Here is a 16,382-nt window from a genome sequence, read left to right as displayed (position 1 = left end):
CTATACATTAAACGTAAACTGACAGATGCCTAATAGTGGTATCCGTCACCATCGAGTCTAATGGTGTACGTTAAACCTATTTGTCATGAGCGTTCATGACCCTAATTATAACATATACATTATACGGATACCATTATAGTCTATGGGTGACGGTTGCACCTATTGGTATCCATTTAACGCATACATCGCCCATAGACTATAATGGTATTGTCATGAAGGGTCTGTGGACCCACTGGGATGTACCGCCTTGGCAGTAAGGCAGCTGGCCAACAGAGCGCAGGTGAGAGTCTATAGGATATAGGGTACCTGTGGCAGCACGGACAGTAGCTTTGCAGGAACTAGGCAGCAGGTGGACATCAAGCGTATGGAGGCAGACAAGCATGGTATCCAGCACAGCACGACAATAGCAAGCACGGCACTAGATCGGAATACAGGTACAGGAACAGGAAACACTGGGAGCAGGAAACACTAGGGGACCATTTGCATAGACAGACTAAGGAAAATACAACAACGCTCAGGCATAGAACTAGGGGGCTGGACCCCTCTTATAGTCCAGGGTACTCACGGGTCCGGTGCGCACACTGCCCCTTTAAGAGCGGGCACGAGCGTGCGCGCACACCCTACGGGATCCGGCAGAGGTGAGTGGACGCGAGCGCTGGCGTCTCCTGAGGAGGAGGCTGGGGCCAGCGCTTGCCGACTCGTGGCTGTGGCTGCCAGGGGAAGGTTGGAGCTGACAGCCCGCAGCCACGGACATTACAAGTATCCATTTAACGTATATGTCACAAAAGGCTTTTGATGATGTATAGGTTAAATGTATATCCGCGGTGAAGGCCATACAGTAGCATCCATCATCCATAGGCTCCTATTTAAAAAAAATATTCCGCACTGTATAAGTCTACTACGCTTTTCCATGCTTCAAAAAATGTATACTGGTGTATACAAGCCCAACGGTGGCTATAAGGATACACTTTTGGCCTCTGTTGGGCTAATGGAGCGCTATAGATATGTTTGTCGTGTACGTAGGGCCCAAATGTGATTTGCTCATTGCCGTAGCCTCATATCGTACCCGCGATTTTACTGAACCGAACTTACTGCACTAGAGGGATCTGTGGTCATGGGTGTTACATTTGGAATATGGACTGCCAAAACTAGATAATACGCCCGTCTAAATGAGGCCTAATCTTGGAAGAGGCCAGGTTCATATAGGATGTTTTTGTGACATTTTTACTATTGCACTTTTTTATGGCATTTTTTCCTGTTGGCAAAGAAAAAAATGTAAAATGCTAACGTTCATTCAGTAGTTTAAAAAAGTTGTGAACTCATGAAAGGGAATATCACTGTAACTATGCAGACACATGGGCCTGCCTAAGAGATGTATACACAAAGCGGTAGTATATTTTTAATCAAGACCATTGGCAAAGTTGCTTTGTTCTTTACATTTTTGATGCATTCGAGCAATAAAAAAGCTGGTTGCAAAGGCGGACATACTTTAAAAAAGAAAATAAGAAAATACACGTGTAGATTGACTTTAAGAACACAAAGAAAAGATAGAAACATGGTAGTGTGAACGTAGCCTAATGCCAGTTTCAGCTTAGCAGCAAAATCTGGGTCCAATGACCCAAACTAACAGCATCATAGTAATCTATGACGGATATGATGTCATGATCTTTTTGGATCAGTTTTTTTTACCCCTAGTGGATTCCTCAGATATGTTTTATTTTTTACTTGATACATACACTACACTATTCTGGCCATCAAAAAGCAACGGAACCCTAACAAATCCATCAAACAGATCGTAACATATCCGCCACGGATCCTGAAAAAGCGTAAGCCAATGTACACAAGAATCAACATGAATAATATGGTAGATATTATTTACATATTACGTAATAAGGCCGTTATATGAGTATTTATCAACTGTTATTCATCGACTGGATTATCGATGTTTACAGAACGTCAATCTTCAGATCCAAAAACGTTCCCTCCCCTCCCCCAAACATTTGTCTCTAGTTATAGAAACATATGCGCTATTACGAATATTACAAATGCTCAAACCGCTGTTTCTCTAACAAATGGGATTTTAAGTAAAGAATCTTTTTCCAATTTATCAGACACATCCTTAGAATCCTGAGAAAGAAAGTGGGCGCCAGACGCAATAAGAAAAGGTAAAAATGTCAGCTATTTACAAGTTATAAGTGTATTGGCCAAGGGTCAATAATGTAAATATTCAAGGTTTTTAGTGATACGCAGACCCCAGAGGATCCAGGCAGAATACCAATATTTTTTTTCCCATCCACATTGAAATGATCAAGTGTTTTATTTTCAGACACGCAAAGCTGGTTTGTGTTACACAACTGATAGTCAAAACTATATTATCATCATCAATGTGAAGTCCATGTTGTGGATGTAATTCCCCTATGTATCAAAAAATCGCCAAATGTAACTTCTTCAGTCTGTCATGTTGTTAAAAATCTTGTTCAGCCATTTCTTATCTGGTCCTGGGAAAGCTGGGTGAAAAGCAATATGGTTGCTATTAAAGGGGTTGTCCAGGTTGGATGCAGTTTTTTTTTATACTGATGACCTATCCGACCCTTGGAGTCCGCACTGATCAGCTGTGCAGGGGTTGGTGCCGGAAGCTATGCAGGGGTTGGTGCCGGAAGCTATGCAGGGGTTGGTGCCGGAAGCTATGCAGGGGTTGGTGCCGGAAGCTATGCAGGGGTTGGTGCCGGAAGCTATGCAGGGGTTGGTGCCGGAAGCAGATGGCTCTGGTCCCAGTATCTCGGTCGTGCGGGGTTACTGCAGCTCTGCTCCTGTTCACTTGAATCGGACCAGAGCTGCAGTACTGCAGCACGGCCGCTATACTGTGACCAGAGCCATCTGCTTCCAGCTCCGACTCCTGCATAGCTTCCGGTGCCCGGAAGGAGACGGAACAGCTGATCAGTGCAGGCTCCAGATATCGGACCCCCACCAACCATATACTGATGACCTATCCTGTGAATAGGTCATCAGTATGAGAAACCGTCCCGTGACCACCCCTTTAAGATTTCCATATGTGTTGCCATCCTGCTTTCCCTGACTACAGAATGACAAATCTGCTGTTGTATCACTGCGCCTGTATCATTGTACATCTAAGCAGGTTTTTCATCCATAACTCTAGGAAATCTGGATGACAATGTTTTCATGTTGTGTCCTGGCTTGCTATAATGTATCAGCGAAGATAAAATGTATCAGTTCATTCGGGTTCGTTCACATCTGTGTTAGAGGCTCCGTTAAGGGCCCCCGTCACAGATCCGGTCAAAAATTATGGACAACATTAAAGTCTATGGGATCCGTCACACTGTATTTGTCAATTACGGGGCACTATAGTTGTCACTGTCATGATGGTGGCACTTTGGTTGTTACTCTTATGAGAGAATTGTGGTTGTCACTGTTATGAGGGCACTGTGGTTATTACTGTTATGGCAGCACTGTGGTTGTGCCTGTTAAATAGTACCGTAGTTGGCACTATTATCTGCACTGTAGTTGGTATTGTTATGAGGCACTATTGTCACTGTTATCGGTCATTGTAGTTGCCACTTATGGGGCACTGTGGCTGTCATTGTTATGGGAGCACTGTGACTTGCTCTGTAGGGGGCACAAGGCAGGTACTGAAAAAAGACATATGATAAATGTTCTACGGTTCTCTATTGCAATTTCAGAATATTACAGAAAGTTAAGGGTAGTGTTCTATGAAATTAGAGTTTAGGGTGAGGTAATATTGTAATACATTTGTCGTCTGTACAATTGATTGACTGCTCATCTTGCCAATATACAAAAATAACATTAGGTCATACCTCCAAACTGTCCCGGATTCAGCGGGACAGTCCCGGATTCCGGGCGGTTTACCGCTGTCCCGGGCGGCCGGGGGTATGCCCCGCTGTCAACTGTATCTGCGTCCTCATGACACAGATACAGTTGAACCCAATGCTGAAGCAGGGAACCATCAGCTCCCCGCTTCAGAATTAGTTCAGAGCGGAGGAACAGAGGGAGCTCCTCCACTCGCCAAGGACTCCCCGGGCACAGCGCTACTTTAAGCGCGGTGCTCGGGGAAGCCCTTGACGTCACTGTCCATATATGGACAGTGACGTCAGTGGCTACTGATTGAGCGGAATCCCCGTTGCTGATGATATGGCCGGGGATTCCACCCCTAGAGGAGACCCCTAAGGTCACTGTCCATATATGGACATTGGCGTCAGGGGCTCCTCCTGGAGCGGAATCCCTGGCCAGAGTCGGCAACGGGGATTCCACTCAAGGAGTAGCCACTGACGTCACTGTCAATATATGGACAGTGACATCAGGGCTTGCTTCTAGAAGTGGAATCCCCGGCCTATGCACTGGCTGGGGATTCCGCTCCTAAGGGGAGTCCCAATGGCACTATCAACATGAACACTGTGGCACTATATAGGGGCACTATCTACATGGGCACTGTGGCACTATCTAACAGGGCACTGGCGCTTTATATGTGGGCACTCGCACTAGGGGCAGCTTTGGGGGCATTATACTGTATAAGGGCAGCTAGGGGGGCATTATACTGTATGGGGCAGCTATAGGGCATTATGCTGTATGGGGGCATTAAGCTGTATGGAGTCAGCTATGGGGGCATTATACTGTATGGAGGCATCTGTGTGGGCATTATACTGTATTGGGGCATTATACTGTATGGGGCAGCTATGGGGGCATTATGCTGCATGGGGGCAGTTAAGGGACATTATGCTGTATGGGGGAGTTTGTTTGGGCATTATACTGCATGGGGGCATCTGTGTGGGGATTATACTGTATCGGGGCATCTATGTGGGCATTATACTGCATGGGGGCATCTGTGTGGGCATTATACTGTATGGGGGCATCTGTGTTGGCTTTATACTGTATGGGTGAATCTATGGGGGCATTATGCTGTATGGTGGCAGCTAGAGGGCATTATACTGTGTGGGGGCAGCTATTTGGCATTATACTGTGTGGGAGACACTATGGGAGCATGATACTGTGTGGGCTGAATCGGGTGTGTATGGGCGGGGATTGGGTGGGATTAGAGGTGTGGCTTGGAAGAACGAAAAGCATGACACGAGCCGCATCCGTTATCCCTCTTTGTGATAGTTGAAAGTTGGGAGGTATGAGGTTGTGCTTGTTGCCGTATAAAGAGCTGCATTTAGTCTATGTGCTGCAGAGTGAGCACTCAGGGCCAGCAGCAGCACATAAGCCCCAGAACATATGTACCACTTTAACTCGGCTATTTTGCAGATGAGACTTGAAACCTCAGGCCAGCATACTTGTAGGACATTAAATATCCTTTGGTAAAAGTGTCCTGCACTGTGTTTCCGTTAAGTTTCGCTGACTCACCGTACTCTACTGTTGACTGTTTTTTTTAGTGGTTGTGTGAACTACCAGTGGGATAAAAAAGCAATTTATGGTGAAATGGCTATTTCCTCTCGGTCTCAGCACTGTACGTCATTGTTTGACACATTGCAGAGGGCAATCCATAAAATAAAAAAATCATCAAGGTCTCTAGAAGGATTAACCCACATTTGTGTTGTGCTAACATTTTAAAATCATTGAATGCAGACATTGACTTCCTTTGCGGAGCGCGGTGTGTTTTCTGCTGGATGTACACTAATTTTAATTAACTTGGTGTACAGGGTGAAACTGATTTCTTTTCTCATATGTTACGACACCTGGTGAAAAAAAAAATTGCTCTGAAATATTATATATATATATATATGTATATATATATATATATATATATATATATATATATATATATATATATATATATAATTATAATGACCATGAAAATTATAGATATTTCAGTTTGTAGACACTAAACAAGATTTAAAGGGATTTTTCACCCCCCATAAAATAAAAAAAATATTGACCCCCCCCCCCAACCACCCCCGCGGCTCTCGGTAATTTCAGCTCAACATGTGATTGCAACAGCCAATCACTGGCCACAGTGGTGCTATGTTGACCTTACTGATGTGACTGCTGCAGTGATGGCTCTTTGTTTTTTTTAACCCATATTTAGTTTATTAAAAAAATTGTATGGTGCTGAAAACACCTTCAAAGTATATGTCCATCGTTGAGCATCATTTTGCAGCTTATATATAGAGTAAGTCCACATTAAAAACTGAACAACTTTGTAAATACATTATATTACTTCCGTTGTACCGATCCTGAGTCAAAGCCTGTATTATAGTCTAGAGTCTCATTTCTAATTCTGCCGGTTTCCACTAGAAGCAGTCGACAAGCTTGTCGACAGACACACCCCTAACATCTTATCTGAGCTCCTATAATGTAGTGGTAAAGTTAGTATTTTCTATTTCTGATTATTAAAGGAATAAAGACTACGCTCCCCAGAATATACATCCCAAAAACAAATTCTGTGCAGACATTGTGCCAGCAGGAGGATGCTGGGAGATATGAACACAGCTGCATGCTGAATTGTAGACCAGGGCAAGAGGCCGAAAAACGAGTTTCCTCTATTTGGGAATTGTTACTTATGCATGTCTCTACTCTACATTTACCAGAATGCAGGCTAAATTCCAAATAATTTCTGGAAAAAAAAATAATTTACCTGAATGTTCCCAATTGTAAACATTTTGATAATAAGCTTCACATTTAGGCCCTGTTCACACTGAGTTTTTTGAAGGCAGAAAACTCTGCCTCAAAATTCCGTCTGGAATTTTGAAGCAGATTTTGATCTGCCTGCACGTCGTTTGCCATGTTTTTTGCGGCGTTTTTCGTCCGCGTCCATTGATCTTTCATTGCTCGCAGGAAAAAAATGCCTCCGCCTGCCATTGAAATCAATGGGAGGCGTTTTCGGAAATTTTTTGGCGCGTTTTCCGACGCTGTTTCCGTGTCAAAAAACTTTGTGTGAACAAGGCCCAAGATTTAGTGTACCTAGAAGAAAAGGGGCCCATAAGTGAAGATAAAAATGGGCTCTCCATTATCGTGCTGGGTTTCGCCACCCAGGACAGAAGGGCTTGGTGTTTTTTCTCCACTCTATGTCCTTTCCATTACCCCTGGGCGGATTCCTCACCCCCTTGTCTGTTGACAATGCAATTCATCTGGAGAGGGGAGTCCTACTTACACAGGTTCGTGCCACCCAATAGTAAAAGAGATGGAAAAACCAAGGCTGTGCTCTCTCTTTCCAAGGGTTCCAAGGGTCCCATTGCTGTCTGATGGGCTATGATACATCCATGTGTCATTTAGCTCATCTTTCTGGTAATTCCCATTGACTATATGTGTAAGCCTCAAATCTCCTGATAGTTATAGGACCTCAGATCTTTCCCATAGTTACAGCAGATGTGTTTGTATAAATAGAGCCTTTGAACAGTGCCCGTCATTGTGGGTCAGGTCTCCGCTTTCTAAGTTGGCATCACGCACAACTCAATTTGCGGTTTGAAACACCGGGCAGATGTAGAACTCCAGTCTATACGGCTTTGCCTTGCCTCATTGTTTGACACTAGTTGTTTTTTCTGGGGTTACGTGAAAAAAAAAAGAGGAAAGACTTGTGGTGACTGAGATTCCAGACTGGAAATGCCAGCGATACTGGAATATAAGTCTTCTCTTCTTAGGCAACCACAGTGCAAAACGACCCACACGAGCCTGCTGTTAACCTCAACTGACTTGGAAGGGAGTCAGTCCCCACAATAGCTCAGTTTGGGGCTTGTCTTTGGCAGGCTCTCCCTACTATGGCAGATTATTTGCAGTGTGGACCAGCTACCAGTCAGCTACGACCACCAAAGTAGTCCCACTTATGTTGACAGGATGTATCCACAGGAGAGACGGAGAGGTGATAGACGGTTCTAAATTCAGAGTTACCATAAAGTTGATAGAACATTCCATCTTCCCAAGCAAACTCAAGCGGGATAATATTTGCTAAGGTGGTTATTTAATGCATGGGCCCTGAATATCAGTGAATATATTAGATTAAGCGCAGCCCTCACACATATTCAAAACTCACATTGCATATTAAACGGTATTTCACCATAAAAAAATATAAGTAATATATCTATTCCAGGGGTCAGCAACCTTCGCACTCCAGCTGTTGTAAAACTACAATTCCCAGAATGCCCAGGGAGCCTGTGGATGGAATAATAAAGCCCTTGACTGTCAGGGCATGCTGGTAGTTGTAGTTTAACAACAGCTGGAGAGCCGAAGGTTGCTGATCTATGATATTCGACCATTTCTTATTTCGGAAACCTAATACTCAAGGCTGATCTCTCCAGTAATGCTGATATACAAGGGCAGGGGGGGGGGTGTTGCTATATACTGGGGGGATTAGCCATTCAGGAGTCTGGGAAAGCTGGATGATAGCCATCATAGAATATGTAATGGTGGTTGTCACCCATCTCTCCCAGAAATAGGTAAAGCTGAGAAATAGTTGATTAAAGCGGCAACACAATGGTTTATATGTACTGGTGATTCTTTATTTTAGGGTGAAATCGGAAGTGGTAATTTTATGATGGTTCTTGTCATGCACCGAAATGTTACGCCAGGTGGCCTGGAGTCCAGATCTTAAAGGGGTTAGCTCATGAAGGCAACCCCTCTTATACAGAAGCTGGCTAGGTTTTCCTAACCAAGTTTGACTGCTACTGGGGAAATGTAGCATTACATGGCGGCCATTTAAATGGAGGGCCAACCGTTTAGTGCATAAATGTAGCAGGTCCGCCAAGGCAGCTCTCCATTCTGGCTTATAAAGGAGGGTCCCGAGCGGAGGGCCCTACCTCTATGATGTCCATATGGCCTATTGGAGCATACAGATGTAGCTGTCTTTATCTTGACTCAAGTTATGAGTCAAGATAAAAATGGCTACATCTCGATGGACAGGGGTTATACTTAAGAGAAAACCCCTTTAAGTGATGCTGGAAAGAGTTGAAAGGACTATTTGTTGGCAGTGCACAATTATCCTGTCATAGTGGACTTCATGTATGAGATATAGATGCCCAGTTTCCCATAGCAACCAATCAGAGTTCTGCTTCCATTTTCTAAACTACACTAGAAAAATGAGACGTGAAATGTGATTGGTATGTGATTGGTTGCCATGAGTAACAAGGGGGTGATATATCGAAACTGATGCAAAGGAAAAGTGGGGGAATTGCCCCTAGCAACCAATCATATTGCTTCTTTTAACATTTTAAAATGAGATATAGAATCTGACTAGTTGCTAGGGGCAACTGCACCACTTTTCCTTTGCCTCAGTTTTGATATTCCACTCTTGGCAATACCTGGCATCTCAGGTGAGAATTAGGGTAAAAATTCGCAAAATACGTCTGAAAATACGGAGGTGTTTTCAGGCGAAAACAGCTCCTGATTTTCAGACGTTTTTGTAGCAACTCCCGTTCGGCGTATTTTACGGCCATTATTGGAGCTGTTTGTCAATGAAAAACGGCTCCAAAAACGCCCCAAGAAGTGACATGCACTTCTTTTTAGCGGGCTTGTTTTTACACACCGTATTTTGACAGCGACGCGTAAAATTAAGGCTCGTGGGAACAGAACACCGTAAAACCCATTAAAAGCAATGGGCAGATGTTTGTAGGCATAATGGAGCCGTTTTTTCAGGCGTAATTCAAGGCGTAAAACCCCTATGAGGCAAAAGCCAATTTTCCTTATCTGATATGGCAATCAGAATAAATCCCTGGATCAATGACCCAATTTAAAGTAATCTAGTGAACATAACTTATAATATTATTACTCTCAAGAAAGGCATCCAGGCCCCTCTTGAACTCTTTTAGTGAATTCACCATAACAACAACATCCTCCAGTAATGGAAAGATAAACTAGAGCCCTCCGCAGTTTTAGATTGCAGTATTCTTTTATTCAGAGTAGGGCCAAAAGGTATTGTGTAATGTTTCGGCCTGTATTTGGCCTTTATCAAACATTATTGCCGTAGTCTATAGGGTAGAACTGCTGGACAATGTAGCGCTAGGGAAAGGTAGAAATAGCGGCCTAATATTGGTATTTCTACCGTTCCCTAGCACTACATCGTCAAGTTCTACCCTATAGACTACAGCAATAGTGTTTGATAAAGGCCAAATACAGGCCAAAACATTACACAATGCCTTTTGGCCCTAGTCTGAATAAAAGAATACAGCAATTTAAAACTACGGAGGGCTCTAGTTTATCTTTCCATGATCTACAGGGTGGAAACCCTACCAAGAGCACCCAATCATCTACACAGAGTGCTAAAGATATTATCAAATTTCCTCTGGTAGAGAGTTCCATAGTTTCACTGCTCTTACTGTAAAGAATCCTCTTCTGTGTTTGTGTAGAAACCGTTTTTCCTCTAAACGTAGAGGATGCCCCCTTGTTATATTTACATAGAAATTAGGTCACCCCTCAGTCGTCTCTTTTCTAAACAAAATAATCTTAAGTTTGCTCATCTTTCTGGGTACTGTAGTCCACCCATTCCATTTATTACTTTGGTTGTCCACCTTTGGACTCACTCCAGCTCTACTATGTTTTTTTTTTTGTGCACTGGTGCTTAAAACTGTATACAATAATCCATGTGTGGTCTGACTCGTGATTTATAAAGTGGTAGAACTATGTTCTCGTCATGTGCATCTATGCCCCTTTAGATGCACCCCAGGTAGTTACAGCACGTTCTGGAAATGGACTGGAAAACTGCAATACGAGAGGCTGGAAGTTCTAGTTGGTATCTGGAGGACACGATGATAAATGAAACCGCAAACATCCAAATTTACAGTGAAAACTTTTCGATGAGCTAGACATAATAAATATTTGGAAAAGATTGCTGCAAGCATAAACTTGGACAGCTGCTACACTGTTTTGTGGAAAGGGAAGCAATGCTTTGACTATTACGTGTCTCAGCGCTGAAAACTCTGAAACTTTTCTATGGTATTTTTTTTATATATAACAATATTGTTTTAGACTGCATGTCTCTACGGATCTTCACCAAAACCGTGCAATTAAAAAGAAAAATTTCAATAAAAATTTGTCAAATATATTTACCAAAAATCCAAATCTTGTCTGACAGTCGGGCTGGTGTAGTATATTAATATATGCCATCAGCTATATAAATCTATCTATCTAGCTATCTATATGCCATCAGCTATCTTCATCTAAAGATATGTGGAGCCTCGCAGGGATGCCTGGTGGCCACAGTCTCTGTTGAGTGGCAACCAATATATCAGTGCTGCAGCGTTTTAGAGAAATTATAAGGACAGGCTCAGAGAGGAGAGTTTGCTGGGCGGCTCCAAGCCAGCTTCTCCCTGCGGGGAAAAGCCATTGCTATCCTCAGCAACCCTAAACTCCAGATTCCTCCAACGAATCTTATAGATACATCAGGACATACATGGTATATAGTCAACTAAGCCAGCTGCTATTGGACCCAAAGAAATAGGGTCCCAGCTCAGGTTAGCTTATTTGCCTATTCCATAGGCATTGTGACTACTGCCCTCCACGGGTTCCACCAAGGGCATAGCTGTAAGGGGTGCAGAGGTAGCAGACAGGTCGTGTCCCTGGTGCCTGAGGGGGTCCAAATAACCCAATGCTACATAAGAAGATCAGTACATGGTAGGTGGGGGGTCCTGTTAAAGATTTTGTATTGGGGCCCAGGAGATTCAAGTTGCACCTCTGAGTTTGACAATGGTAGCAAAAAGGAACAATAGACCCAACTTCAGCTATGCTCATTCATTTTATTACACATTCATCCCCTGGCATCTGAATGAAATGATCAGCTTGTGTCCCATTCAGTAATGTTTTGTGGTAGGAAATCTGTGTTTTTCATCACTGCTCTGTAGGGCAAAGGAAATGACTACCACAGTTATGTGGTTGTGAACTCATGGTCCAGAAAGTGCAGTGAGGATTTTGATTATAGTTGAAATTACTAGTTAGGTTTACTTATGGCTAGATTCTGATTGCTCAACGTTCAGACATATCAACCTTCTCTCCGAAGACCCAAGTAATTTCTGCACATATTGACAGGGATGGTTCAGATTCCATCATTCCCAATTATATCTATACATATTTGGGCAACAGAGGTAATGAAGTTGTCCCTTAAGGGGCATAGCTTGAAGCTCCTGGGCCCCAATGCAAAATATAACGCATCCGTCACCTGCCATTTAAAATACTGGTTTCATATGCAGAAGCGTGGCCTTTGGGCCCTTTTAGGCACTTCGGGCCAGGTGCGACTCCAACCCCTGTACCTTCTATAGATACACCCCTGTGTCCCCTATCATCTAGCTTTGCTCTCTGATCTGGAGGACTGACAATTCTCCCATAACATTAGGTGATATTGGGGTTCCCAAAAATGGGCCCATGATCAGCTGCCATGAGTAATTCAGTATAAAATGTCCAAACACTTTTGATAAAGTCCAACGAACCTACTTTAGTGGGATTGGCCGTCGATTTAGTGCGTATGGGCGGCTTCCCGACCATTACTCGAAAGATTGGGCAGATTAGCTGTTTGCACTGTTTCATTTCTTTAAACTCATGGGACTTTAGAGATACTTGAAACTTTTAATTATAACTTATTGTTTTTTTATTGCAGGCACCAGGGAAGCAGCTTTTGTGTATGCCATATCTTCGGCAGGAGTCGCCTTCGCAGTGACCCGAGCATGTAGTAGTGGAGACCTAGAAAAATGTGGCTGTGATAGGACTGTCCATGGGGTCAGCCCTCAAGGTAAATACAGATGTAATGTATTGTCATATACATTTGAGTTGGACTGGAACTGGGAAGCACACAAGCCCCCAAATGCAGATCACACAGCTACTGTTCCCCAAAATGACAGATTGGGTAAGTAGTATATCTTCAGTCCAGGCCAAAAATACTCACAGATACACCACAAGTTCTTCTGAGTTTCCAGGTGACCACTCTAGGCCTCATTTGCAATAAAATCCATGGTTACTTGTATACTTCCAGAAGTCCCATTGACATGTCTTCGTGCAGGTTCAGCACTACTCCTGGCCTCCACCGCTGTAACCCTTCAAAAATACAATGATAGCATTTTATAAATGTCTCATGTTCAAAAATGTCAACCTACTGAATTGTCTGAAATTTTGAATTCAGCACTACAATCTCATGCCCTGTTCTGGATACGGGTGCCTGTTTCTTTAATTTCACACCTAGCTGCTTCCATGAATGTTATTATACAGCTTCCTGACCATAACAACCTAGGGGTAATTTAGTTAATAAATTATAGAAAATTAAGTGACCCAGATAATTATCATATTAACTGATGTAGTGTTAGCAAAACAAGAGCAAATGACTGTGCATGCAAGGAAAAACAAATTGTAGAAAACCAAACTGCAGTCATATAAGACTTCCATGGCCCTGGGCCCCAATCCAGGGCAATATCTACCTGGGGTTAGTGTGTCCTCCTTGTGTTCCTGTAAAGTTTTCTCTTTACACATTCCATAAACATACCTATGTTATTATAACAGGCTTTCCATGATAGTGGGCCGAGTGTTTTTGAGATAGGGGTGAATATAAATGAGCACATTTAGGGTACAACTTTGTGCAATATATCACACCGCATGAAAACATAAGAAATGTAATTAAGAGACCCAAGGGGCAAAATTTGTCCAAGATGGTGCTCCAAGTACACTGGTATGTCATGAATGAAAAATTTTGGGTTGCTCTAACCCTTCCAGCATACACTTAAAAATGTGTAAGCCATGCTCTTTACCAGTTGGATCTTAGTATGCTGCTAAAAATCGTATAGGTTTATTGTATTCCTGCTCTCTAGAAATGCATACATGTGTATTTTAGAACTTTTCTCAAAAAAATGTGCACAATTTTGAACAAAAATGTTCCAAGCCCATTCTTTACAGGTACAGTAAGTGTTGGCAATGCTTTAGAAAGAGAGATTTTTTTCAGTGAAGAGTCCTGAGATTTTCTTTTTGTCAAACTACAGGGTTCCAGTGGTCCGGTTGTTCGGATAATATTGCCTACGGCGTGGCCTTTTCACAGTCCTTTGTAGATGTAAGAGAAAGAAGCAAAGGTGCATCATCGAGTAGAGCGCTAATGAATCTCCACAATAATGAAGCAGGACGTAAGGTAAAAAGTTCTTTCACGGACCTCATTCAAATGATTGTTTTTTTTTTGATCTATGCAGTACTTTTTGAGTTAATCACCAGCTTTATCATGGGATGATCTATGAATGGCTGAGCTATTGCTATTCACAAAAATATTGAAATAGTGGGAAAAATGTAAACATTTAAAAAATACTCCAATGTATTAAGATAAGAGTTCCAGCTCACAGACCACCACCTCTGGCATATTTCAAAGATATCATCAGTGGTGATCCATGAGCTTGGGATGCCCCCACAATACTTAGAATAAAAAGGCCATGACACCTAGTAATGCCCCTGAAGAACCCCTGCACAGTTGTCTATGATTTCAATGCCATTGTGTTATACATTACCAAATATTTTTTTATACCAAACTCTAATATTATCATTTACCATGGTATGTCATATACTTTTCAAAAAATGTAATTTGAAAACCCTTTTTAGGCAACAATTTTTTCTGCCTATTTTGTTAAATATTCTTTTATTTAAAGTACACTTCAGTTCTAATAAGCTTTTATATTATCTAACTTCAAATTCATGAATGAGTTTATGTTAAAAATATTCGCCTGTTGATGATAGCTTAAAGGGTTATAACCATCTTTATAAAATGACGGCCCATCCCTAGGTTATGCCATCATCTTATGATCAGTCGGGGTTGTACCTCTGGGACCCCCATGATGCTGAGAATAAAGGGCCCACAGCACTGATTGGAAATGGTGTCCCCTTCTAAGTATTTCTTACACAGTAGCACCTGGTCATCCAGCTGTGCAGAGAACTGCATCCAGCCCTATACACTTGAATGGGCCGTACTGCAGTTCAGGTGCAGGTGGTCGGGGCGCCTCTGTGCATGGAAAAATAGTGAATGGGATGCAGCGCTAAATAAGCCCCGTTCCATCTTTATTCTCGGGATCGGTGGCAGTTTGGACACCACCTATCATAAAGTGATGTCATATCCTAGCGATATGCCATCACTTTATTAGCTGGGAATACCCCTTTAAGCCAAAATAGCCAACTGAATTTTTTCTATTTTATTTGTAGGCCATTCTCAACAATATGCGAGTGGAATGCAAGTGTCATGGTGTCTCTGGATCATGTGAAGTGAAGACGTGTTGGAAAGCCATGCCTCCATTTCGCAAAGTTGGGAATGTTCTGAAGGAAAAATTTGATGGAGCTACAGAAGTAGAGCAGAAGAAGATTGGAACAACTAAAGTTTTGGTCCCCAAAAATTCCCAATTTAAACCACACACAGATGAAGACCTGGTGTATTTAGATTCCAGTCCTGATTTCTGTGACCACGACTTAAAGAATGGTGTTTTGGGAACTACTGGTCGGCAATGTAACAAGACTTCCAAGGCTATCGATGGTTGTGAGCTTATGTGCTGTGGTCGAGGGTTTCACACAGAAGAAGTCGAAATCACAGAAAGATGTAGTTGTAAATTCCACTGGTGCTGCTTTGTCAAATGTAAACAGTGCCATAAGGTGGTAGAGATGCACACGTGTCGGTGATCAGACTGAAATAAGTAGCCTATTTTACCGGAATGGACAATTTCTATCTCTACACACCACCGATGTCATTCCTTCCACCACGACAGGTGAAGTTTCAAAAACTGCAAAAAAAATGATAAGGAGGGACAATGGATTTTTTTTAAAGAATATTTAACGTCCCCAGATATCATTGATGTATATTTGTATCCTTGTTCTTATTTATTGCCGACAAAACATTGAGGTTTTAAGTCAGTGCTTCCCATCTACATGTGGTGAAAATGACTTTGTGTTGCTGCTTCTAGAGGGATGGAGACCAAGACGTGACCTACAAAATCTGCTGAAGGAACGGAACTCCTACAAAATATTAAAAAGAATAATAATTAAAAAATGAAAGATTGAGAGAAACTTATATAGGATGACCACTATCCACCTTGTTATTCCAGTGACATTTAACTAACTTCCACCAAATGACCAAAATAACTAATGAAAAACTTTCATTATATTTTTTGAAAAGGAAACAAAAATGTTAGCATAGGTATTTTATATCTATATCAATGTATATAAATATATATTCATGTTTTGTATTACAAATATTTCTGTACAAGAAAGATTATTAAGCCAAGTATGAGGTCATTACACAGGTTTTCCACATATTTTCTCATTCCTTGAGGACAGAGCTGTATGCTCGTTTTTATGTAAAAAAAAATATTTTCCCTTTTCTCAGATTTTCTTGCTGAACTTTGTTGAGTGATACAGTACCGCAAAAATTGAGGTGGCAAAACTGCTGCATTGGAACGAACGTAAAGGGGTTGTGCAGTATTAGGCTT

At 42.1% G+C, this 16,382-nt stretch overlaps 1 protein-coding gene across 1 annotated transcript in view; it reads left to right on the top strand.

Moving 5' to 3' along the window:
• WNT4 (Wnt family member 4) overlaps positions 1 to 16,084 on the top strand; it is a 53,591-nt gene extending 37,507 nt beyond the window's left edge. Inside the window, exons 3-5 of the mRNA XM_075840777.1 lie at positions 12,548 to 12,679; positions 13,914 to 14,056; positions 15,109 to 16,084. Of these exons, the coding sequence (XP_075696892.1) occupies positions 12,548 to 12,679; positions 13,914 to 14,056; positions 15,109 to 15,576 (743 nt within the window). The 3' untranslated portion in view covers positions 15,577 to 16,084. The remainder of the gene's footprint in view (positions 1 to 12,547; positions 12,680 to 13,913; positions 14,057 to 15,108) is intronic.
• The last annotated feature ends 298 nt before the right edge of the window (positions 16,085 to 16,382 follow it).

Source organism: Rhinoderma darwinii, chromosome 10 (genome assembly GCF_050947455.1).
Source record: "Rhinoderma darwinii isolate aRhiDar2 chromosome 10, aRhiDar2.hap1, whole genome shotgun sequence".
Lineage (NCBI taxonomy): Eukaryota > Metazoa > Chordata > Amphibia > Anura > Rhinodermatidae > Rhinoderma > Rhinoderma darwinii.
This window is presented reverse-complemented; position numbering and strand designations above follow the sequence as displayed.